This window comes from Nanorana parkeri, unplaced genomic scaffold (assembly GCF_000935625.1).
Source record: "Nanorana parkeri isolate BGI_ZX_2015 unplaced genomic scaffold, ASM93562v1 scaffold2020, whole genome shotgun sequence".
Classification (NCBI taxonomy): Eukaryota; Metazoa; Chordata; class Amphibia; order Anura; family Dicroglossidae; genus Nanorana; species Nanorana parkeri.
In genome coordinates this window covers 19200-46927 of record NW_017308288.1, presented here as the reverse complement: position 1 = coordinate 46927, position 27728 = coordinate 19200, and the positions used below count along the sequence as shown (strand labels likewise).

General features: G+C 44.0%; 1 protein-coding gene across 1 annotated transcript in view; it reads right to left on the bottom strand.

Annotated features, from left to right (window-relative positions):
* LOC108800424 (synaptotagmin-A-like) overlaps positions 1-25974 on the bottom strand; it is a 177776-nt gene extending 151802 nt beyond the window's left edge. The window contains exons 1-3 of the mRNA XM_018572406.1: positions 25915-25974; positions 20632-20751; positions 18220-18387 (exon numbers count right to left, since the gene is read on the bottom strand). Of these exons, the coding sequence (XP_018427908.1) occupies positions 18220-18387; positions 20632-20751; positions 25915-25974 (348 nt within the window). The remainder of the gene's footprint in view (positions 1-18219; positions 18388-20631; positions 20752-25914) is intronic.
* Positions 25975-27728: the final 1754 nt, after the last annotated feature.

Sequence of the window (27728 nt, the reverse complement as noted above, 5' to 3'; positions counted from 1 at the left end):
CCTTAGTCGTGGCATATATATTCGCCAGTGAATATGTTTGTTTAAAAAGGGAAAATTTTAAAAACCCAAATCTCCCCATCTCATCTATAGTAGTGTCTATTACCTCAATCTGTGCATTTTTGTGGATTGCTATCGATACCCCTCTTGCTTTTTTATCTGGGTGTGCACTATGATACCATTTCGTGTAGTTGCTATCTCTCTCTTTTTTTTTTAATCAAGTAATTTTTATTAAAGTTTTACAGAGACATAACAATACAATGAGATGTTGCTTTCGGTACAAGATGATTACGTACAGATGAACAGATTATTGTCAGCAATCAAATCACAAACACACTAGGAAAGGGTATACAAATACAGAGGACAACGTGGAAAGAACCAAAAAGCATCTTAACAACTAGTAGGGGTACAAAGCTTGCACAGGTCCTAGAATACGCCTCTCAACCTCCAGTTCGTGGTCCCTCCTACATCAGGGCAGCCCACACGTTTGCACAACCACGTCAAAGATCGTTAACCCTATAAGCTATCTCAGAACGACTCTACCAAGTTCCTTCAGTATATGGCTACTCCTGCATGGGGAGATAGGATACCAAGTACCTAACATAAGGATAACACGTATCCCTCACCAAACCCAACTGCCACTTGAGGTAAGGTGCACGGATCTATGTATCCATTTCATCCATATATTATGAAATTTAGAGATATTATCTCTATGTTGGAATATCACTCTTTCGAATGCTATCAAGTGGTCAAGCTCCTTTATCCACATGCTTACCGTGGGAACCGTTGAGGAGATCCAGTGAAGCGCAATCACCCTACGTGCTGCAAACAGGGCCCTGGATACAGCAGTCAGAGTGACATCATCCCACAGGTCAGCATCCAGGATACCGAGCAAGCATGCGTACGGAGAGCAAGAGACGTGAACCGCGAAGACTGAGCTAATGACTGCAGTGACCCCACTCCAATATCTGACCAGTTTGGGGCAGCGCCACAGCAGGTGTATAAGGGATCCCGGTGCCATGCCACACTTAGGGCACTTGGCATCGGTCCGCATCCCTATTTTAAACAGAAATTCCGGAGTTCTATATGTTCTATGTAGGATAGATATTAGAGTCCACCTATGTGACGATGACAAGGATGAGAGCCCAACACCCTGTAGGGTCGTCTCCCAATCCTCTTCCGAGATGGAGCCCAGTTCCTCTTCCCATCTCCCCCTGCTTGAGAGCGGATACTTTACCAAAAAGCGCGGGAGGAGAATTGCATATATCTCAGAAATCAGCCCTTTCGTATTAGTGGAGAGTATCACTGAACTCAGCGATTGAAGGGGAGAGATCTGAACCTCCTTGATTCCTGGATGGGTGGACAAGGCATGTCTCAGTTGTAGGTACTGATAAAAGTGGGACATTTGTAACTGATATTGCGATTGCAGCTGTGGAAAGCTTTTAAGAGAGCCAGAGCAGTATACATCTGCGAGTTTGTGAATACCCCTCTGGCGCCAAGCCTCAAAACCCCTGAGTTTAAACACTTCCGGGAGGGCGCGATTTTGCCAAAGTGGGGTGTACACCGTGAATTGCGACATTCCCAATAGAGTCTTTGCCGAGACCCAAGCCCTGGCAATCATCCTTGGTGTTACATAAAGTGATCGCGCCAGACGTGGAGTATCCAGGAAAGAGACCGGGGGTACACTCCCGTACATTGTACACAAAAGTTGAGCATTGGGGGGAGGAGGAGGGTCAGAGGTCTGTGCCCACCCAGCCAGATGTTGAATTTGAGAGGCAATGTAGTAGAGCCATGGGTTGGGGAGAGACATACCCCCTTGGTCCTTTGGGTATTGTAGGGTTTCTAGTTTAATTCGTGGGGGGTCTATTCTTCCAAATGAGTTCCCTAAGAGCGAATTTAATCATCTAAAGATCTTCTGGGGAAGCCAACACGGGGAGTTATGCAGAAAATAGAGTATCTGTGGCATCCAGATCATTTGTATAAGGTTAATCCTTCCTACCGGGGATAGAGGAAGTCTAGTCCACACTTTTGATTGTGCCGTGAATCTTGGGAAGAGGGGGAGAATATTATGTTCCGTGTATTCATTGGGGCGGGCAGTAAGTTTTATGCCTAAGTAAGTAAAGCTAGAGACCACTTGGACATGTGAGGCCTCTGCTGGGAGTGGGGCCTGTAGGGGATCAAGGGGTAAAAGAGTGGATTTAGTCCAATTAACCCTAAGAAGAAGTGACCAAATCTGGAGAGCAGGGCCATAACCACCACCAGAGAAGATTGAGTGTCCGCCAGGAACAAAAGAGTGTCATCCGCGTACAGTGTAATCTTCTCCTCGTGGGAGCCCCGGGAGAAACCCCTTACCATTTTTCAAGTCCTTACCAAGACCGCCAGAGGCTCGATGGCTAGTGCAAAAAGGAGGGGCGACAGGGGACACCCCTCTCTCATGCCTCTCTGCAGAGGAAAGGAGGGGGAGAGGGCATTGTTCACTCTAATACTGGCAGACGGTGTTGCATAAAGAAGCTTCACCCATAAAGTGAACAGTGGTCCAAAACCAAATTGAGACAGCACTTCCCACAGATACTCCCACTTCACGCTATCAAAGGCTTTTGCAATGTCAAGAGAGAGGAGCGCCCTGCCGCCCTGTATGTCAACAGGAGCCTGCAAGTTTAGGAAGACCCTACGAATATTTATCGCGCTGGCATGAAGCCGGTTTGGTCTGGGTGTACAATTGAGGTGATGACCTTGGAAAGAGCTAACACCTTGGCCAAAATTTTTACATCAACTCCAAGTAAGGAAATTGGTCTATAGCACTCCGGAAGCAGAGGGTCCTTCCCTTTTTTTGGGATAAGGACCACCGCCACGTCATACTGAGATTGGGGCAACCGACCCGATTGAAGTGCATCATTATAGACGTCTAACAATGCTGGCAACAATACTGAACCATCCATACTTCTTATAAATCTCTATGGGAATACCGTCCAGACCAGGCGCTTTACCATTAGGGAAGCTGGAGACTGCTACTTCCACTTCCGATAGAGAGATGGGGGCCTCTAAGGTGTTCTGGTCCGTCTGCGAGAGTAATGGAAGCTGGAGATCAGACATATAGCCAGAGAGTTCGGAGTGGCAGTATCTATGGGTGTGGGTATAAACAGTACGATAAAAGTCAGTTAATATGGATAGAATCTGTTCAGGCCGTGAGCACAACTGGCCCTGAGGATCACTTAGGGCAGTGATAAAGTTCCGTTCCCTCTGGGAACTAGCCAGTTGCGCCAAGAGCCTGCCAGCAGACTCCCCCTCCCCCCATCTCATTTGTTTTAGAAAAAAGAGTTTATTTTTAGCTTTTTGGAGAAGCAAGGCCTTAAGAGAATCCTGTGCTACCCTAAGGCGAGCGTCAGAAGATTATCTCGAGCCTCGAGGCGACATCCCTGGAGCGGTCCCTCTGTTGTTTACGAGGAGTCTGGGCTGGCGCACGCGAGCCGCGGCCATCTTGCAGGTCCATACCTCCAGTGAGGGCCGCATTGTTGGTTCTCGTCAGAGAATGACCGAGCGGTACCTGTCAGTCCCGAGGGGTCCGGTATGTACAAGGAAGGTACGTAGGTGTCAATTAAACAGTATTAGTGAAGATGTTGAGGATATTATCAGGATCTCGTGCCGGAGCTCTCTCAGCCGTGTCCGCTCACATGAGTCGCCAGGCCACGCCCCCGTAGTTGCTATCTCTAATTACAGGGGTATCACCCTTCTTAAAATGTGTTTCCTGTAAACATAAAATATCTATTTTTCTTATGAAAGTGATATAAAACCCGTGACCGTTTTCCTGGTGCATTAAATCTTGAGAGATCTGGGAACATGGTTATTGTATGCCCATCATAGGTCAGTAATTCCTTGGCCCTTGATGCTTTTAAAATGGTTTATTTCTAAGTATAGTAATGTAGACGGCATATAGTGTCTAGCTCTTGTAGTGTCTCTTCTTAGAAAACCGGGTACTCTATATACTCCATCTATAATTATTTTGGATTCAGGACTTTTATTCATTATATCATTCAATATGGCCTTTGTTGTTTGTAAGAGAGCGTGTGTCTCCACTGTCTCTGGTATACCTCATATCCGTATATTATTATGTTTGTTCCTGTTTTCCATATCATCTATTTTATACATCATTTCCTGTATCATCACTGCTTGGTTGCCTATAATTTGCTGTTGTGATTCAAATCTGGAAATCCATATATCTAGGTTCCTCCAGCCCATTAACTCGTTCTCCTATAATAGAGATGTCGGATTTTAAGTCCTTCAGCTCTTCCTTATATGTCGTTTCTAATCTGACAATATAACTTTCCATATCTTTTTTGCTTGGCAGAGTTCGCAGAAATTCCCCAATATCCTGTTGTTGCACCCCCTCTTGCTCTTGTTCGAATAAACAGGTGTTTTTATAATTATCTATACTTTTTCTCTGATCCCTCTGAGTGTCCAGTCTCCCTCCAGGGGATGTCTCATTTGATATATTTGGGGATGTTCTAGTATACAGGGTATGCAAATTAGTATGTGGATGTATGACATGATCTTGTGCCAATTTAGCTTGTACCTTGTCCCTTTCCCGTCCTCCCGTAGGTGTGTGGGTAGCCATCTCCAGCCTACCTCCCCCCTCCACAGATAGTCTTGAACGGGTAACTGTAAAGTATGTTCCAATTTTTGTTGAAGAGCTTCTCCTCATTGTATTCGCTGGTGGTAACGATGGTGCCTGCGGCTGCGGCTGCTGTGTCTTTTTCTTCTTTTCCTTCCCCCCATGCGTTGGTTTAGTATCGTTGTGCTAATGGGATAGATTGAATTGTAAAAAAAACACAATATAATGCTACAGTCTGCTCTTCCTAGATATATCCTGGATATCCTGAACTGCGTCCTGGATGCAATTTAATAAGCCAGTGAACTGGTATGCAGTATGCAGTATGCCGTATGCAGTATGCAGTATGCGATATGCAGTAAGATGATATAGAATGCAATCATCTCCGGTATGCAATAGAGTTCAATATATGACAATATATGGCTGGTATACTTGCATCCTGGATATCCTAGATTACGGCAGTCTGATGTTTCCTAGATATTTCCTGCATATCCTGGACTGCGTTCTGGATGTAGTTTAAAAAACCAGTAAACCGATACGCGGTATGCAGTATGCGATATGCAGTAAACTGATATAGAATGCAATAGTCTCCGATATACAATAGAGTTCAATATATGACAGTATATATATGTCTGGTATCCTTGCATCCTGGATATCCTGGATTGCGACAGTCTGCTGTTTCCTTGATATACCCTGAATATCTTGGACTGCGTCCTGGATGTAGTTTAAAAAAAAAAAAACAGTAGCCCAGTATGCAATATATAGTATGTGGTATGCAATAAGCAGATATAATATGCAATAGCCTTCAGTATGCAATAGAGTACAATATAGGCAATATATGGCTGGTATACTTGCATCCAAGGTCAACCAGATATCTTCCAGGTATCCTCTAGCCGTTCAATGATCCTGCTGTTCCTGGGTGCCGATTTTCCACGTGTACCGTGTTTGCCCGGTAGTGAAGCGCTATTATGGCGCTAATCGTCAGGTGGAGGTAAGCCGTTGGAGACAGGGGAGAGGCAGGAGAGAGAGAGACGGCTATAGCCGATTAGAACATTGTCCTTTGCAAGGCAAGGACAATGGGCGGGCGGCGCTCAGGACCTCAGCGTCATACGTCATCGGCACGCGACGAACCACCGTCCTCCTCCGAGATGGAAGTGGTGTTGAGTGCTCTTAGCGCACCCCACGTCAAACTCATCCTCTGGAGAACAGTCCTCACCGTTTCAGAGGTTTAGATTGAAGTCGTTTCTTCCATTCAGGCGAGATAGGGGTATCTTTTGGATAGCACAGTTGAGCTGGGATCTCTTTCTGCCCCCCCCACTGGATCAGTTGGTGAAAGGGGTTTGGCTGAAGCCACTTGCCCAATTGGTATTCTCATTTTCAGGGTCACCGAGAAATCCGAGACATTGCACACATTTACAGAAACTCTTCCTCTGGATCTGTGCAAAGCTTTCATAGAGATTAATTCTGGAATTATTTCTATCCCAGAGTTCTCTAAGTCGTCAGGGCAGGTCTCCAGCATCACATTGGATCCAGGCTGGGCCCAATTGAAACTGACAGTAGCTTTAAGGCAGGCCACTTCTGGTTCTAGACACTTCTCAACACCTTCTAGCCTCCACAAATGGCCTACTTCTGTCAGGCCTTTCTGTTCTTGAATCATCCGCAGATAAACAGGCCATAGTGCAGGGTGGCAGTCTCAGAGGCAGGACTTTCTTCAGACACAAGGGGAGCTAGAAATCGTCTCACCAGATCAGTATTGGTTCCCACAATAATGACATTTCGATCAGAGCCTGGTGGTCAATGGCTATGGTGTCGAAGGCTCCAGATTGTTCTGCAACAGTGGGACTGAACCCTAACTTGACTTGAAGATATCCGGCATATGTGAGTTTCTTAGTTCCGATACCACAAATCTCAAGACCTTCTAACTTCAGTAGAGGGAGATGTTTCTCATAGAAATCCTGATAGATCAGTGTGGTATACCGATATGTCCCCCTGCACTCCTTACAGCATCTAGGACCAATAACAATGGTGTTGCTTGTAGTGATACCCACGGAGAGCGCCATGTACGTCATTCCGTAGGAAACAAGGATCACCAGCACTCAGAAGATGATGTTCAAAATATGGTGTTCATTTATTCAAACACATCGCCACATACTGTATATCACAAAGCAAACATTTCAGGGCTGCACAGGGTCCCTTCATCAGGGAAACATAGTGACAATAAGTATGTAGCAAAAACCAACATATATACACCTCTAGACACACAAAAATGAGGCTTAAAGGAGAACTATGGGGTTAGGGCTTTTTCCCATAGTTCTCCTTAGGGCAACGGGAGGTCACAAACTAGCGTCCTCCCGTCACCCTAAGCTCAGTATACCGCGAGCTACAGCTCGCGGTATACTGAGACACCACAGTATACCGCAAGCTACAGCTCGCGGTATACTGAGACGCCGCAGCTAAAGCGGATCCCGACAATTATGTCTGGATCCGCCCAGCTGCATGAGTGGCAGCTGGCTCTGCCTATTTAGAGGCAGAGCCATCTGTACCCACCCCCTCCCCGTTCGTTCCGCCAGTCAGCACTGGAGGATCGGAGCGGGGAGGAGGGAATCCAGTCCCTCCCCTGTCACGGCAGAGAGCCGTGACAGGATCGAGAGGTGAGCGAACGCCGGTATGTGTTCGCTCACTTCCCGATCTACTGAGCCGACCTGTGACAGTCTCATTGTCACCGGTCGGCTAGAACTAGGAGGTGAGTGAAAAGCACCTCCCCAGGACATCATGATGATGTCATGACCTGCCATAATTTAAAAAATAATGGTGAAGAATAACACAGTGCATAAAACTGAGGTGTATAGAGGTGTACAGATTATTATGACCACCCCATCAGTATTTCGTTGGGCCACGAGATGACTCCACGAGATGACTTCGTAGAGCCGCCTCGTGACTCCACGAGATGTTGAAAGGTGATGCGAGGAATCTGACACTGCACCGTTGCCCTTCTGTTGTCTTGTACCAGTCTTGCCACTCTCCGTTCTGCCCTAACATTGACTAGTCGCTGAAGGCCACAATTCGCACGTTCAGACCCAGATTTTCGGCTGACAGTCCAGTCCAACACTTTAACAACAGCTGCTCTTGAACATTTAACGAATTCTGCTGTTTTGCTGATACTCGCTCCATAGCTTGAGCGCCAACAATCATCCCCTGTTCAAAGGCTGTTGATCTAGATAAACTCCATCTTTACTGGCACTGGGCTCTAAAGTGTCCGATTTCACTGCAACGGTAACACTGCTTTCCAGACAGGATTAATGTACATCTTTCTCCAACTCTATTAGGAACTCTCCTGTTTGAGGTAAAGGTTGATTTGGTGCATAGAGAGTCGGCACCAGTATTTTGCAAGTCAGTTTGTGCTTCAGCCACCTTCACTATGGTTCAACATAGATCTGCTTGGCCCTCTTGAATTCTGAAAAAAACATGACATAACTCACGCTGCATTTGCATTAAGTGAGCCATCTCATTGCGGTTTACTGTATCAGGCATGCTTGGAGTAGTATCCCATCTCCTCAGGTTCACCTTTCGTCAGTAGATCCAGAGCAATCTTCATCTGAGAAATAGTCTCTGACTGGAGTAGGACACATGAAAACTCTGTCTTCTCTTTAGATGGGGTTTTCAATGGAATTTGGTTTAATGTTTTTCTCTTCTCAAAGGGCTTTCTCTTCCCTAATTTCTCTCAACAATTCTGGGTAGATGGGCACATTCTTGGAACGCTTCAGAAGACTCTTTAAGATGATAGGGTAGTTTGGACAAGCACCCTGCAGAACTTGATCCAGCCAAATCTTATCAATGACTTGAGGGTCTATCCCTTTTTTCTGGACTATCTGGTGTAGGATCTTGTCCAATTGGACCACATAATTAGACAGCTTTTCTTTTTTGTGTTGATAGGGTGTGTTCGAACTTGTACATCGGACCAGAAAGCTTTTCCACCCTACCAAATACAGCATGCTTCATTATAGTTCAGAGTTGTGCAATATTGCTTACCTAGCTTTAGATTGTGGATTATTTTTGCAGCAGGTCCCCTTAGGCTCTCAATTACTCTCTGCTTTTTCTGTACCTCAGAGACATCCCACTCTTTTAGTGCTTGGGAAGCTTGATCTACGCAAGCCTCAAAGTCTTTCTCTCCAGATGTGGTGGGTATCTACCCTGAATAGAGCTGGAGCTTACGGTACCCATAATGGGAAGACTGTGAAGGGTTTTTAGCAGAATTTTTTCTGCCAATTTCCTTATGACCATAGAAGATGGAAAACAGTTTGGAACTGACATAGGGGTTGTAGTTACTTCACTTGCACCTGACATTAAGTGAGGAGTGAAAACAACACAAAAATTGAAAAAAAAAATAGTTTTCACACTTCCCAGACACTTTTCATGCTCATATGGTTATCAAGTATTGAGAGATAGTAGTTGGGCATCCTGGCTAGTTACTTCCCCTCAGTGGCCCCCGGCATAGACATCTTCTCGTTTGGCTCCCCTTGTTTCATGATGATACATGACTGTGTTGTATATAACTTTGTAAGCAAGTTATCTGCTGTTACCAGCTCTGTGAACTTGTAGTTTCAATATATATATATTATGCTGTCTTGGCCTTAAATAGTGTCCTCCATCAATTGTAGTTTACATGGTATTTTAATCACATTTTATCATGTTGTGTACACTTATATGTATTTTTATGCTAAAACAATAAATATTTTGTTTTGATACTGATCTATGCACCTGAAAGGTCCCAATTTGTCATGGTTTTTATGCGAATTTGTCTCTATGAACAGAGGTGTAGTGTTAGGTATGTAGTGGGTTAATTTCTGCAATATAGTGTGTAATAGATATCCTACCTTGGATGTGCTTCTTCTAGGATACTTTCCAGCTGCTCCTTAGGGTGTCCCTCTTGTCCTCTAGCTCCAATTCCAGCACTGCTGTCTATCAGGGAACACAGACATCTGTCTGCATGGACGCTCAGAAAGACAGGAACACAGGTGGCTGATCAGCTCCTCACTCGTGCACACCAGGGGGGTCCTACAGGCACATCATCTGACCTTCCTGCCTGTCTCAGTGCCTGCAACACTGACTGCAAGGACCCTCATCTGCTGCTCCAGGCATTGAAAAGGACAGACCTCCCCACCTCTCTCACTCAGGCTGTAACTTCCCTGCTCAATACAGCAGAGCAGATCTACACGGAGGAGGTGACTGAACAGGCTGCTGATCCATAGCGTCGGGCAGGCTAGTGCCTGACACTCTGCATCGGACACAGCGGGCCGGCCGAGCCGAACACCCATCAAGCTGATTGTGTCTGGCCCTGATCGGAGCCGCAGTGCTAAGGTGCCCTGTAATGTATTAGGCTGAATAGGCGGCCGCGAGGCCCTCATGAGGGCAAGGCCTAAGGCGACCACCTAATAAGAGAGCCGCCTCTGCAGGTAATGCCATCTCCGAGTCTGCTTCAATCAGCTATACAGCAGTGCGCAGATCCACACAGGGTTTATAGCTTCCCTGTATCAAATGCCAGCAGCACACATAGATCTGTACAGTCTGTTGTCTCCCTCCAGACTTAACGTGCTTAGGAACTGCGGCTCAGCTCACTCCTCCTGTTCAATGCCAACCCTCATGGAAATTGTAGTTTAAACAGTTCTTTATAGCACAGTCTCTTCCTGGCTTTGCAGTGCAACTCCCACAAGTCTCTGTGTCTTACAGATTACCCAGTAATAATTAACTATTTATAGTCAGAATGCATTAAATTTCGTAGAAACTCTATAGTGGCTACACCTATATAAAGGGTTTTAATGCTACCCAGACTACATTATTCAGGGCAGAACCAGAATTAGAAGCCCAGTAGTCTTGCAGGGCTAGTCAGATCTGTGCTTCCATCTATACTGTATGTCAGTAATCCAGTAGTAGAGCATCTCCACAACCTATCCGATGGAGCCACTCGTAACAAAAAACGGGCATATTTTAAGATCTTCCATGGCAGCATGGATCAGGTTACTTATATAGACAATATCAATATGGGACAGAGCCTTATAAGATGACAGGTAACTGCCCTAGTAGTAGTGTTTTCACCTTGTCTGTGTAACAATAGCCCCTAGACCAGGGGTCTCAATTCACTCGGGGGCCACTCGACAATTTTTTTTTCTCCCATGAGGGTCGCTTGCCAAATTTCATATTTTAAAATAAAATGTAACTATATCTGCTATGACACTACAGACACTAATATACTCACATTAAGGCCCAATTCATATCTGTAGGTTTGTGTGCGATTAGGGATTCCTGCATCAGGAACTTGCCTTTTCCTGCAGCAGTAATCCCTAATCCGGCTTTTACAATCGGATGCTGTCACCCATTCAAGTTAATGATCAGGTGACAGCCGCTGCATGTAAACGCTGGCACACCGCATGTAATGGTATGTGATATTATGACGCGCGGTTAGAAAACACTCTGCCTGGATGCACAATCGATGCGTCCAGGGAGAGTGATATCATTACATGCAGTGTGCATGCGTGTACATGCAGCTGCCGTCACCTGATCACTAACTTGAATGTGTGACAGCGGCCACTTGTAAAAGCCAGATTAGGGATTCCTGATGCAGGAATCCCTAATCCCACGTAAAGATACAGGTGTGAATGTAGCCTAATACACTCCCCCCATCCCCCCCATACACATAAAAAATTCTCCCCCACCACATATAAAAAAATATACCCCCCCCTTACACATAAAAAATACCCCCCTGCACATATAAAATAATACACTCCCCCCTACACATAAAAAAATACTCCCCCTGCACTTATAAAATAATACACCCCCTACACATAAAATACTCCCCCTGCACTTATAAAATAATACACTCCCCCACTCAACATAAAAATACTCCCCCTGCACATATAAAATAATACCCTTCCCCCCATATGCCGAAAACAATACTACCCCGTCACATATAAAATAATACACCCCTTCCTATATACCCATAAAAAAATACTACCCATGCACAAATAAAATAATACACCCCTCCCCCCATACACGCTGAGGCGGCAGGGCTGCTGGCGCAGGAGATTGTCGAGACCTGGGGGGAATATTCGCTCCATAAGGCGCACAGACATTTTTGCCCGCCTTTTGGGGGGAAAAAGTGTGTCTTGTGGAGCGCAAAATTATATATATATATATACATACAGGACTTGTAAAATTGTAGGGTGTCTCACCAGACAGTCAAACATTTCACCAGTCAGCATGACCAGACTATAGCCTTGCAATTTATGTTAACTTTTTGGGGGGACACATAGAGCTTTCTTTTGGTGGTATTTAAGCACCACTGGCTTTTTTTTTTTTACTGTATAATGAAAAAAGTACCGTAAATTTCGGGGAAAAAAAAGAAGTTTCCCTACGTTATGTTATAATACAATTAATATATACACAGGGGTCAAAAATACAGGTCGGCTAGAACTATGAGGTGAGTGGAAATCAATCATCTCATAGTTCTCCTTTAAGAGTTACTCGCCACCAGATGCCCACCTAACCCCTACCCTGCCCGGCCTTAACTCCACCCCTAGGCACACCCTCTTAAATAATTTTATAAATGACACTGTTATATGTTTTATGCAGAATAAAGCTCCGTGCCCCCCTTGTAAAATAATACACTCTCCCTCCTGTTCCCTGCCCCCCCCACATATAAAATATTACACTCTCCCCCCCTGTTCCCTACCCCCCCCCAAATAAAATAATACACTCTCCCTCCTGTTCCCTGCCCCCCCCACATATAAAATAATACACTCTCCCTCCTGTTCCCTGCCCCCCCCACATATAAAATAATACACTCTCCCTCCTGTTCCCTGCCCCCCCCACATATAAAATAATACACTCTCCCTCCTGTTCCCTGCCCCCCCCACATATAAAATAATACACTCTCCCTCCTGTTCCCTGCCCCCCCCACATATAAAATAATACACTCTCCCTCCTGTTCCCTGCCCCCCCCACATATAAAATAATACACTCTCCCTCCTGTTCCCTGCCCCCCCCACATATAAAATAATACACTCTCCCTCCTGTTCCCTGCCCCCCCCACATATAAAATAATACACTCTCCCTCCTGTTCCCTGCCCCCCCCACATATAAAATAATACACTCTCCCTCCTGTTCCCTGCCCCCCCCACATATAAAATAATACACTCTCCCTCCTGTTCCCTGCCCCCCCCACATATAAAATAATACACTCTCCCTCCTGTTCCCTGCCCCCCCCACATATAAAATAATACACTCTCCCTCCTGTTCCCTGCCCCCCCCACATATAAAATAATACACTCTCCCTCCTGTTCCCTGCCCCCCCCCATGTAAAATAAAACAAACAATGAAGCCCCCTCACCTGCTTGTCTTTCTGCAGGGAGGAAGCGAGCAGGCAGCTCCCTGGTGATCGAGTGTGATTAGTAAGGTCTTCTGCAGAACTTAGTAATCACTTTGTTTTCGTCTGGAGCTCAGTGAAGAGCTACCGCTGAAAGAACAGAGAGCCCAGCCAGGGGCAGCTGCTCCCACAAGTCAGGTTTGCGTGACCGCAAGCCTGACTGAATTTCCACTCGCCTGCACTGCATTTCCATTTGCCAAATGCGAGCAGGCAAGTTGAAATTTTGAGCCGTATATAAACACAATACAATCCCATTCCTCCCCCCACACATATATAAAATAATACAATTCCCAGGTATTCCAATTCTCCTGTAAAATATAATACAGAGCCCCCTCTCCTGCTTACCTTTTTGCAGGGAGCAGGCTGTGAGGAGGCACGATCGCTGGTGATTGATAAGATCTGCTGAAGACCTTACTAATCAATCCGAGTGTGGCACCGAAGCAGCTCTGCGGTCTGCATCCGACAGAGATAGCTGCTGCTCCCAGAAGTCGGGTACGTGGTCCGTGACCACATACCTGACTTGAGCTGGCTGCGGGGTACTTTGAGACCACTGCCCTAGATCATCTGAAGAGGTCTGACTTATCCCCAGTTTCTGGGGTAAGCCAAATTTGGTGTTGGAACTGCATTCAAGTCTCCTGCTATAATAATATTACCAGTGGAATATGCAGCAATGAGAGGTATCAGTTTAGGCAATGTTTGGATTGAGGCAAGTGGAGGAATATACAACCCTACTAAAACCAATTCCATACATTGTATCATAGCATGGATAATAACATATTTGTATTCACACTGACCGCCAATGTGACGAAAGTATTCGCCCTGACTGCCAATGTAACAGAATCATACTTACTGACTGCCAATGTAATAGAGGAATAGATAGTGGGCTCACTCCAGTCAACACAGCTAAAGTAATCATCGAGGTTAAAATAGCAGAAACAGTCAATGTAGCAAATACGTTGTCAGAAGTGAATAAAATAAGAAACGAACAACCAACATCAAGGCCAAACAATAAAACTAGTGGGGAACAAGTAGGATATAAAATTTTGTGACATAACAAGACAGGAATTAAATGTATGTACACAAACACTAGAAGTCTAGTAAATAAATTAGAAGAGCTTGAAATTATGATTTATACAATCATGGGTATGCCGCTAGGGAAGTCAGAAAAAGAAGAAAATTATGTGGGGGTCATTGTAGACCACAAACTGAATGGTAGCTTGCAGTGCCAAGCTTCGGTAAACAAAGCTAGCAGGGTCTTGTCCTGTATTAAGAAGGGGATGTATTGCAGGGACAAGTCTATAATTGTGCCTCTATATAGATCGTTGGTTTGGCCACATCTGGAGTATGCGGTCCAGTTTTGGTCGCCGGTACTGAGAAGGGATGTCCTTGAACTGGAGAGAGTCCAGCGGAGGGCAACAAAACTAATTAGGGGAATGGAGGACCAGAGCTATGAGACAAGGCTTCTGACCTTAAACATGTTTACGCTGGAATTAAGGAGATTAAGGGGGGATATGATTTTCATGTACAAGATGTTCAATGGTGACAGCAACATTGGCAACAAACTGTTTGAGATTAACTCCATTACAAAGACTAGAGGCCACCACCTAAAGTTGGTGGAGAGAAAATTCCAGCACAATGGGCGAAGAGGGTTCTTTACAGTAAGAGCGGTTAAGGTCTGGAACTCACTGCCATCGGCAATGATTTCAGCCAAGAGTGTAGATTTGTTCAAGAAACGTTTGGACAATTTCTTGAGGGACCGGAATATCCAGGGATATCAGTATCCCTAAGAATGAGATGATGCGTGGACCTATATGGGTTGGACTTGATGGGCGTATGTCTTTATTCAACCCCAAATACTATGTAACTATATGTAACTATGTAACGGAGGTAAATACACTGACCGCCAATGTAACGAAAGTATTCGCACTGACCGCCAATGTAACAAAAGCGTTCACAATGACCGCCAATGTAACAAAAGTGTTCACAATGACCGCCAATGTAACAAAAGTGTTCACAATGACTGCCAATGTAATGAAGGTATTCACAATGACCGCCAATGTAAAGAAGGTATTCACAATGACCGCCAATGTAAGGAAGATATACACCATACACATACTTAAACATACCTTGTTCTTGCAGTCTTCAGGCAGTCTTTTCTTCTTTAGCAGCAGGGGGCAACGATTTGCAAATGAATGGGGCTCAATATTTACATATGAATGGGTCGCGGCTTATTGATTTGCAAATTACCGCTGCCCATTCATATGTTAATATCTCAGCCGGGACAGTGGAGGAACAGGAACAGCACCAGTAGGCTCCGGAGAGAGCGAGAGAGCAGACAGCAGAGGGAGCTGTAGGCGGGGCTCTGACTATAGGAAAGTGAAGCTCAGAGCCCCATCCTTGTCACTGCTTCTGTGTATGGGAGGGAGGCAATGTTTTTCCGCCCTCCCCCACCAGCGCCCTCAAGCGGCCGCTTGTGTTGCCTGTGTGGTAGCGCCGGCTCTGGCCATGGTAACTGAATGCACCAGCACAGGGAGAGGGTCCATTCTAAGGGCTGGTTTACACCAGCTCCAGTGTGTTCCAGCACAATTCACCGCTGGAACGCACTGGAGAACATCCCGGCCAGCTTCCTGCGTTCAGGGCTGCTGTGCCATTGACTTCAACACACTGCCATGCCCCCTCCTGACCCTTCTGTGCGGGGGGATGGTGGTTGGGGGCCCAAGAAAAATAATCTTGAACCGGGGCCCTTTGTTTCTAAGGTCCGCCACTTAGGGTGTCATATGTTTTAAGAAATTGGAACACCAGGGAGTGTTTTATGGAGAGATGTAGTCCCCTCGTATTTCAGGAAACAATTGTGCAGAATGTCATGTGAGGTATAAAAATATGAACCACCTAAGGCTGGTGTCCAGGTTGGGCTGGAGGCATTAATTTATGACAAACAAAACAAACATATCACAAATATAAAAGTAATAAGCACCAGGTTGTGAAGGAAATACACTGGTGTATCAGATACTGCTAAGTACCACACCCGTAACACAAAACAATTGAAATATACACCTTATATCCCCTCATGCAGGTTATATAGATAAACTATAATGTTCCCCATTTCCACATACATCAGTGGTGCATCAAGGGAGCCATCTTGCAGGCAAATGTGCAGTCCTCTGTGATGGCCCATTTCCATATTGGGACCATTCACAGGAGCCAAGAGTATATAGAGGCAGGATGCTAGCAGAGCAGTAAAACTGCAGAGGAGAAGGAGATAGTCTAGCTCCATGAGTCACAACCTCCTGTCTCAGAGAGCAACATGTGCACCACAACCTAGAAGAAAGAATTCCTCATTGAAATCCATAAACTAAACACAGGTGGTGCAGCATAACACAGATGCAACTCAACAACATTGTAATGAGTGTTACTGCACAAATGCAAACGTGAGCGTTGATCAGAGCTCCAGTGAAGGTCAGGAGAACAAACCTAGTTAAAAGTATCCAGAAGTACATTTCTGGTGCAGTATAGTCTCAGACATGGAGTTCCTAATGCCCTAGGCCAAAGAACTTATAAACAAGTAGAAGAGCTATAACAGCAGGTGAGGCAGAGAGGTAGCTGGAATAAGAAACACACAGTAGTTAATATTTGCGTATATTCTCCAACTTTTCAGAAGTGTTTTTGGTGGGGTAAAGAAACATGTAGATTCCCCATCTTGGACTCTAAGTCAGACTTGAAAAAGCATAATATATTTTATGCCTTTTGCTCAAAGTTTAGCTTTACCCCTATCAAATGACCATTGCAACCATTGTGTAGCCACTGCATAGTCAGGAAAGAAGAGGAGCTTAGAATTCTCAAAACTAAGTTAACCTGGAGCCTGGCCTACTTAAGCACCAGACCATGGTCCTTGGCTTTAAGGATCTTAAAGGTTAAAGTATGTGGTTTTGTTCCTTGAGGTCTTCTGGCAGCAGGCATTCGATGAGCCTACTCCACAGCAAAGAAGTGCACCCAAGGGAGTTGTGTTTGGCATACATCAAATAACTGAAACAGCATTAGAACATTAAGTAGATGTTATGGTGCAGTATTTAACAGTTTGCCTTACTTGAAGGCATGAGCCTGGATATGGATGTGAGTGCACTGAATAACTCTTGTGGTTAGAGAAAAATTTGGTGTTTAACATAAAAGCACATATGAGTGCACCTGTCTTGTGAAGTACATAGGCTCACTTTAATAAATCACAGCACTCACCACAGTAGCGTATATTATCTGTCACAATGCAGAAAGGTTCTGTATTTAGCATGTGATCGTAACCATCCTCCTGGTGAGTGCTCCTGAGACAGAAAAATGATCAATCACCATGGCACATTTCTCAGATTGATATGCGTCTACACTTCAGTGGTGTGCCCTCTTCCTCAGAATACTCAGATGAGATCACATTATACAGAGAGAACTTTTGCACATTGTGACAGAAAGTGTATTATACACTACTACTGTTGGGTGTTTTTTTTTAAAATGTGGCTTATTAAAGTGCCTTTATGTACGCCAGCACATAATGGAGTTCTTTTATATTTTACAGTCTATACTCTGTATAATAAAATGTTTTACTGCTCAGTGAGCAGCTATCATTTCTGTCTTATTGTGTACTGACACAACCAAAAACATGTCTGCTAACACAGTCAGTGCTAAGTTGATACAACTGGAATCATGTCTGCAGAGACACAATAATGTACTATACAGACAGAAACAGAAACAGAAACATGACTACAGAGACACAACAGCATACTGATGCAACCAGAAATAAAACAAAACTGTGCAGTAGAACATTTACACTCATTATTTCCCTTGCTGCTCTTTTATAGTGGTAGTTAAGAAAAGTATTTGGTATATTAAGGTATGGGGAGCATGTGCCATACTCCCCCTTATACTACCTAACAGAGCTAGTGCTTTACAGTGGGATGTTCAGGCACCAGTGCTGTCACGCAGGGGTGGTAAGAGAGTCCTTAGCCCTCTGTAAGTTCCAAGCTAAAACTAGCCTTAGGCTTATATGGCCTAGTTAGAAATCCAGCCCTGGCCACACACCTTTTTACCTACATCCACACTCTAGGTACAGAATCAAACTGCAGCCAACAGCTTTTGCACACAACAGTTTAAATTATTTTTCTGTGCTTTTATAAAAAAATATACCTATAGGGTAATACAAGCATAGAGAAGATACCTTAAATGTAAAAGTCTCATTAAATGTTGGGTTGAGAGTCTTGCGGTGTACTTTAGTTTCATGCTTCTTCTTTTTGTCTGGGAGAAGAAAAACTTTGACATAAGGATCAGATGTCCCACCAATGTCCAAAGCTGGAAGATCTGCAGCCTGAATAATTCCCACAACCAACTGTAAAAAACAAATGCATAGTACAATAAATGGTGTGGTTCTAATTTAGATGGCCCTTTGTTTTTTTTTGTACAATGTTAATCAATCTAACCAATTCACACTGTGTTCAGTATGTCTGTAATTCCTTGATGTATACAGTATATAGGTCCCATAAAGAAGAAGTTGCTGAAACCTGTTAGGGTTAGAACACACATTTGGGACACTAGAAATGAAAAAGACAACAGACAACAATAAAAAACTAATAGGGATTCAAGCATTTCCCTACTTAAAGTGACACTAAACTCAGGAGTTAAATCTTAAAAATGCATTCAAGTACCTTTAACTATTAACAGAAATTTAGCTTATTTGTGTATCTCTTGGCTGTAGATCCTCAAATCATCTCTGAATTTTTGCTGACACTGTCCTTCCTTCTGGAGGGTGGCTACTTTTGTTTCCATGGTCTCTGTGTTGTAAAGTAGCTACTGCTCTCCAAGCTCGCTCCCGTGATGGACTACACGCTTACATTTAATTTACTTATTTGTATTGAGATTATAGTCCATCACAGGAGGGAGATTGGAGCGGTGGCTACTTTAGACCCCTAATGTCACCTATAGACCCCAAAGAAGCTGATGAAGCAAAGATCATGCTTCACTAGCTTCTTCTCTGGCTACAGAAATGACTGGAGAAATTACATACTGAAACCGGAAGTGATGTAATACACATTATTTCCACATTCAGTGATCGGAGGGCAGATTAGCCACTAGAAGTGTGTTGAGCTCTCTCCGATCTAAGTGCAGAGACCTACCATGCCAGTCCTGGGCCTGCACAGGGGATGACAGAGCATGGCATAGCCGGCAATGGCAGTTGAGGAGGGAAAGAGCACTTCCCCAGCACCGTACAAGCGATTGGGTGGCTCTACAGCCACCTGAACACTTGTATATAACAGCTGTAAAAAATGTTCAAAGTGGGAGCAGAAAAAGATGTTTAAAAACAACTTCCACCCACCCTCAAGTGCGAGCTGTCTGGCTGTTGTAATTAAATGGCCAGATGGCTCACACTTGGGGGGTGGTTGGATGTTTTTAAACAGGCAGTTAATTTAGAAATTTCCCATAAGTATCTTGTACAATTGTGCCTAGTTTCTCATTTAACATTGTACATTTTAATCTATTTTTAACGTCAGAAAAAAATTAATGTTGAGAATTTCTAGGAGCTGGCCTTGGTTTGCTTTGTGGGAGGGAAGGGAAGTGCTAGTCAATTCCCTCTGGAAATTTTATAGAATTTACCCTAGGTGAGAGGATTGAATTTTTACATGGGAGGCCTTTACAAAAAGTGTTTTTTCTTCAATACTTACCTTCAAACTGGAGGTGTTCCTCACAGTAATTCTTCATTGGCACACGATGTTGCCAGACTTTTGGGTTGAAAGACCCACTTCCTGGGAAACCAGGGTAACAATGTCCCACCCCTGGGACAGTAGTAGAGTGGCGCTATGTTATTATGTAACAAGGCAGATCACTGGAGATGGGATTTAAGTGAATGTCCCACCCTTGATTTTTTAGTATTATATCACCTTTGCTGAAGCAGACAACTAACCCATGAACAGTACAAGTACAGCTAATTTAATGTTATCAGTTCTGGTGGTCCTAGTCAGGATATAAATCTCCACAGGAGTAACATCACTGGAGTACAATGTACAAACAGGAAAGCTCAACGCTATGTTTTCTGAGAAATGTACACATATAACCCTCTCCAAAAGAGGAAAAGGGTTATGGGTGGGTTATGAGTGGCACTTTTCAATGTCAATCCTTTAAAATTTAATTTTAGGCCTGTCCACAGCTGAAATATATTATTTATAAATTGTTTTAGCTGCCAAAAGATCAGCAATTCTGTTTATCCAGTCTGGTGATCCATGCATCCTGGGCAGAGAACACAATTAGGTCCTGGACTTTCCTCCTGGCTACACTACAGTTAACCGATACAGCTTGGTTCATGACCTGGCCCTTATGCTGATAAGGTCATCCCTGTGCTCTCCCATCCCCCAGCATGCTCACAGTACTAGTTTGACAACAACGTAATAGTTTTTCAGTTCTGTTTTAATGAAATATCCCAACCTTGGGATTTTTAAAGCATCGCTCAGCTAATGTTATACTAGAATAGCTAGCATAATCAGAATAAACAGCATGCAATATTTTTATTTTAGCTTTTGGGCTTCATCAGCATTGGACAGATGGATCTGGATGCCTTACTGCAAAAACATTGCGCACATACCTGCCCGTTTTGGAAATCATAATCCAAGGAATACTGCAGTTTTCCAAGTTTCTCCTCGGGCTTCTCTTCTTTCCCATCACCTAGCAGAGAGGGGTCCAAATCTTCAACATCTGGCTGCACCTGCACAGAAAAATATAATTTAATTGTTTACCATTTCTTTATACAGAGGTAACAGTCCTTAGTAACAATAACTACATAAACATGCTTCCCAGCTGTGGGGATCTTTATGAAGAGCAGGTTAAAAATAAAATGAATGTTGGCTAGCATATAAAACAACCCCATCTTACCTCGCCAAGAGGGTATTAGCCATATAGGGTGTGATATTGGTATGGTTTGGAACCATAACACTTACGTATTATATGTCATTGAGTTGCAGTGCTTCTGCATTCATGCTTGGCGATCGTAACCAATGGATCGTGGGGCAAGGTGGGCAACGGCACTAGGCCTGGATGGTATCAGAGTTTGGAATTTATAATTTTATAACTTCAATTATTCTATTGTATGTATTGGAATGTATACCTTGGATTAGATGAGACGAGATCCTACATCCCCCCCACCTGTCAATCAAGTCCCAATCCCTTCCCACAACCTCCCAACCCCCACCTTCCCCTTTGTACCTTCCCACAATCACGCCTGATGGGTCAACTTTCCCGAATTCAGAGCAAGATCTTAGAGTATGTAATGAATATTTGATAGCGTGCTCAGAAGTATGTAATGCGATGCCATAGTGGTTGATTGTCTTCCTTTATCTGTCTGTCTATCTAATGTTTCCCCTGTATATCTAAGGTTTCCCCTGTATTCTTATTTGAAAACTTGTTTCAATATAAACGTATACAAAAAAATTAATAAAATGAAGCATTTTCAGGGTAGTTTAGTCTGATAAGTAAGAGTTGAAGTCTACATGGTTGCTCTAGGTTACTTTACTTTGTTGTCTGCCTTAATAAAGTATGTTATTCTCTGGGCTAAAAACAGGAGACAATGGTAGAGAAGAAAATAAGACACTTGAAAATGAAAGGAAGAGGGCAAAGAGAGTTACCAATCATAATGTACAGTTAAAAGAGCATTGTAAAGTTATAGAAACAAGATTAAGAACAAAAGATTTAATTTACAAAGCAATTACTGTACCCTCATGTGAAATGAAATGTCAAAGTAGTGCATGATGTCTGGCAAGACACATTTGCTTTGTGCAGCCAAAAAGTGACTTCACTAATAGAAAAAGTACAGACATGTAAGCCGGCAAAAAATCTGTTTAGTTTAGTTTCGTATGTTTTGTTATTTTGTTTTTCGGGATTCGGGTAGAAAATCAATTTGTTTCGTCATTCGTCATTTTTTCGCTTTAACTTTTGACAGTCCACAGGAACAATAAAATAAAAGAGCGTGCAGTTCCCCCAACAATTCCTACCAGTCTCTTTAGGTCTGGTAGTTCTCCCCCCACCCTTTCCTGCCCTACCAGATCAAGGATCAAGGGTCTGGTATTTAATTTTAGAGGGACCCACTTTGTGGGGGGGTTGGTGTTGGGGTCCCCCCTAAAATTTTCCTACCAGACGTAAAGTGTCTGGTATCAATAACTCAATTACTGGGGGAACCACACACTGTTTTTTTTTCCTTTTATCTCTATATTGTTTATGTGAACAGTTTAACACTTTTGTCTATACTGTGACAGTTGTCAGATTCTTTGTTTACATTTGGGATGTCCGGAATGTCATCAAAGAGTTGTTACAGAAAAACACACAGCTCTGGGCTTCTTTCTTTGTGTACATTTTGTAACAACATTCTGATACTTTGTTGACATTCGGAATACAAGTCCAGAATGTCAGCAAAAGATCAGAGAGGCCAGTGAGCTATAAATGACACAGGTTCTTGGTTTTCTCCAGATTCTTGGTTTTATTTCTAATGACATTCGGATGTATCTGGATTTCATTCAGATACGTTCAAATTAGCTTTTTCTGTCATTTGGAAATTCGGCTGCATCCGAATATCCAAATATACAGAAATGCATACGCATCTCAATATGGAACGAAAAGAATTGCACATGTATAATCAACAAGTGCAATAGAGGCAACAGCACCAATAATGATCCATCATCACTATACCCAAAAAAACATAGATCTACATAATACTGTATGTATTAGTGGAGGATTGAGAACTTTTAACCTTGGGAGCAAACACAACCAACTGCTCCTTTTCAAAATGTGGAATCTGACAGTTAGGAATGCAAAATCTACCATATGATATACAAAGTGGAAGTGTGGAATACACAATGCACAAAACATTGCACAGAAGGCAGTATACAATATAATATGGAGAGCAACATGAATAGAAAGGAAGACTGTAAGCCCTCATTCACACAGGTATCAGCCCGCACGTGCAGCTCCATGCTGTGTGCAGGGCCGTACCATGCAGCTCCCGGAAGGGACAGGTGCTGCGTGTGATTAGTACCTGTTCTGCCTGATGAAGGGGATCCTGTGTGACCCCGAAACGTTGCAATAAGTGTATTGTTGCATGATGCGTCAATAAAAGACGTTTTTCTACTTTGGAGTGCCGGTGTCCATAATTCTTTATACTTTGCCTGGACGGTGGCCATCCGTCCACTACTGATGCACCCAACCCATTCACCAAGGATTTAGCGGTAAGGAGTGCAATGGGTACACTGACTATTACTGATTAGTACACAGCCCCCGTCCTTCTCTATGGAGACTACGCGGCCGTACGCCCCCTACGCTCACCTACCCTGCACGTCCGTAGGGGTGCGGGTGAGCGTACTCGTACGTTGACAGGATGGATCCTGCCTGCGTCCGAGCGAGGAAACACGCACCCTACGGACCTGCACTTGAGGTGAGCGTAGGGAGGCGTACGGCCGCGTAGTCCCATAGAGAAGGATGGGGGCTGCATAGTAATCATACGCAGCACCTGTCCTTCCTGGGAGCTGCTTGGTACGGCCTTGCACGCAACACGGAGCTGTACATGCGGGCCGATTCCTGTGTGAATGAAGGCTAAAAGAGGGCTGTACAGCAGAGCATATATGGGTATGTGTGGAATAGGAATCATAAAGCACAATGTACAAACTGGGTTAGTGTGCTATACGGAGTATACAGAACAGTATACAGGATAAGGCGATCTTGAATCGGGAATGTGTACAGAACAGTTTCACAGAATGAGCTGGTGTGGAATAGGAAATATACAGCACCACACACAAAGTGGGACTGTGTGGAAAAGGGAATGTACTGCACAGCTTACTGAATGGGACTGTGTGATTCGGGAATGTACAGAACAGTGTACTGAATGATACTGTGTGAAATAGAGAAGGTACAGCAGAGCATACAGAATGAGGCAGTGAAGAAAGAAAAAGTACTACAAAATGTTATTTTAACCCTTTATTAAACCCAACTCTTAATTAACCCCAATTGAATCATTGAATCTTCACTTTCCCCGTTCCCTTTAACTTTTTTGCCAATTTTCTAATGGATAAACACTTAAAAACAACAGTAATGCAAAATTAAAAAAAGAGCTATTTTAAAATATATGGAACGAATTGTAAAAAAAATTAGCACTTTATATCTATCATCATGTGTAAAAGTAAGTACATCCTATGAAAATTGTTGACTTTTTTTTTTTTACCATATGTGAACAAGCAAACATTTGATCTTTATTTAAACAGTGCCTACTATAAAAAAAAAATTCTGGCACATCTTCCATGCAGGTTAAATTAGTATTTCCCCCTTTAGCAGAAATGACTTCTTGTAGGCATTTTGGAGAACTGCCGGCCAGTCTCTAACATTGACTTGTAATGTTTTCCCATTCCTATGTGCAAAATTCCTTCAGTTGCAAGATGTTTGTGGATTTCCTTGCATAGACTGCTTGTTTCATCTTCTCCTTACACAACAGTCTCCATTCACACATTAGCGTAACTATACATGCATAAATGCGCAAAACATAAATAGCAATACAGTCTTATGGGGCATGTTCACACCTGCGTGTTCATTCGCGGAGTGCGGGAAAATGTACATACACAATTTTCCAGGTGATATCAGAGCATCCTATCCTCCAAAAGACTATGGTTGTAGCTGCAAACGCGTGAAAAATGCATGCCTATTAACATTTGTGTGTTTTTGTGCGCGCATACGACCGTAAAAAAGTGCCGAATTCTAAACGCACGGGTGTGAATAGTGCATTAATCGCATTCAAATCAGGGTTTTGACTAGGCTCAGTCAATGGCCCTATATTTGTTCATTTTAAACCATTTCCTAATAGATTTCCTAATATTCTTCAGATCATAATCATATTGAAAGATCCATTTTCAGTTTAAAGTAGTATTAAACTCCCAAACTTTTTTTCAATAATGAATCCAGATCAAACAAATATACATTGCCCAACAAAGCATTGCTTTACATTTTTGCCCAAACACTTACAATCATCATGTTTGTGAACAGCTGCTTCCAAGTCTATCAGCTCAGCTTCCCTGAACTTCCTGTCCTGTACAAGATCACAGTGCAGACTCCAGCAACTGTTCATCTACTAGCTTGGAGCAGAGGGGGCCAGGGGGGAGGGAAGTAGCTTGATTTGCTGTGTCTAGGTGTTTGTGGAGACACACACAGCTAACTAGCACACACAAGGGTGACTGCATAGAACTCTGCTTAATGCTGTGCACACACCTCACAACCATCGCAAGACTTTTGTCTTGCGATGGTTGTAAGGTACTTGAAAAAACGTACGATCTGCCTATCTTGGACAGGCAGATCGTACTTGCGATGATCCCAAGCCGCCCCCCCAAGGGGCGGTCTTCCAATGACCGCAATGCACACCGGCCCGTCCGGCTTTTATCTTACGAACATGCTACACACCCGCCGAACATCGTACGATGCTCGGCAGGTTTTCGAACATGTTTGTAAGTTAAAAGTCATGCGACCTTACAGTAGTAGAGGTCGCATGGCTTCCACACACCTTGCGATAATCGTACGATCGCGGGATTTCCTGCGATTATCGTACGATTATCGTAAGGTGTGTGGGCACTCTGAGAATGGAGGCAGCCTAAAAAGTCAGGACCAGCTGATTCTGCAGGAAACTAAAACTTTTAACACATCAAGAAGCAGCATCATATTGTAAATTATTTCATCAGCATTTAAAATAGCTTAAAATTACTTAAATATCACTTTAATGGCCACCACTATGTTTCACAGTAGGTATTTCTCCTGAAATGCTGTTTTTGGTTTGCACCTAAAATGTCTACTGTTATTGTGGCCAAATATCTCTCTGTATCATTAATCAGCGAATATCTGCGAATACCTTGAAAAATGATGATATTGAAAACCGGCTACGCCGCAATAATATCTGTGCTGTCGGCATACCAGATCGCGCTGAAGGTGCCAATGCTACTGATTTTATTGAATCCTGGCTGTGCGAAGTCATTGGGAAACATTACCTGTACCCGCTATTTGCTATGAAGATGGCCCACAGGGCTCCATCTCGTCCGCTGCCACCTGGAAACCCCCCTAGACCCTTGCTGATCCGGCTGCTCAATTACCGGGATAAGGAGCGCATACTGCGGAAGGCGCGTGATCTTGGAGAAATCTCTCTGGCTGGCTCTAAGATTATGCTGTTCCCAGATTTCTCCCAGGAGGTTCAACGTCGCAGAGCAAAATTCCATGAGGTTAAGAAGCGTCTCCAGCACCTGCACCTGTGCTACTCCATGCTTTACCCGGCGAGGCTCCAGGTGGTCGCTAATGGAGAAACACAGTTTTTTGACATCCCTGCACAAGCTTAGTCATGGCTGACCGCCACCTGACCACTCAGATTTGCCTCCTACTTGAGCCTAACACCTGAAGATCCCTGTGTGACGGACCCCCGTACTCAGGATGAGTATGTCCGCCGCTGTCTTCTTCCTTGCTGAGGAGATATTGGAACCCGCTGATCTGTAGCTCCCAGTTTCCCCAGTCACTAGCCAAGGCTTGAGTGTAGGGGAAACAAACTCTCGTTTATTGAGAAACTGCACAAACTTTTATACAGAAAGTGATCAGATCAGAATATAATCCCATCACATCCCCCTTCCCCTCCACAGAAATCCTGTCTTCACAACACCACAGGGGTCCACCTGCTAAATAGCTCCAGACAGCCATGGCAGTAGCCTGGCCAGAATGTCATTGTTCTGAGCTCCCTCAGAGAACAATGGGAGATAACGAGGGATGGTGCTGATAGTCTTTTCATAACCAGGTCACACAGCATAACGCACTCAAAACATAACCCAACACCAATACACATTTAACTTATAAACTCATCACCATGTCCTCACACCCTGTCCTAGTGATAGGGGACTTTAACCCCTTTCGTATATAACATGGGTGCAAAAAATGAAAAAAGGGCCTCAGTCATGAAGGGGTTAATGGAGTTTTGAATACTAGCCTGGACAGGTTTCCTCACCGGTTGGCAGCGGACACGTCAGTCGCAACACATCTCAGTAAGCTCTGTGTAGAGCTTGGGCTGGTGGATTTATGGCGCCTGTCCCACCCCACAGATTTACAATACATTTGCCACTCTAGGTTGCATAGCTCCCTTTCGCGGATTGATCTTGCCCTAGGCACCTCGGAAATGTTTCCCTATGTCAAATCGGTTGATATTCATCCGAGATGCCTTTCAGATCATTCCATGCTCACTGTTCAGTTGCTCGTAGGCAGCCGTAGGTCCATGCTCCCTTGGCACCTGCACCCGTTTTGGCTGACGTTATTTAAGGATCACACAGCATTGGAGAGTGACATTCGATTTGTCTTATCTGTGAATATTCCCCCTGCGTCTGTTGGTGTGGTTTGGGATGCGCTGAAGGCCTACCTTAGGGGTACCTTCCTTAAGAATGTTAGTTCTAATAAGTCCAAGACTAGGCGGGACCTGTCTTTGGCCCGCCAACTGGTAGCTGATAGTGAAAGGACCTATGTGGCCAATCCTACGACATGTACAGAGACTGACTGGCTGACTGCACAAGGCTCTCTAAATACCCTGCTGAAGGAGCAGTCCCAGAATAAACTGTTTTTTACCAAACGGGTCTTATGGGCGGAGGAGGATGCGACAGGTAAACTCCTGGCTCAGGTAGCTAGAGCCCAACAACCCTC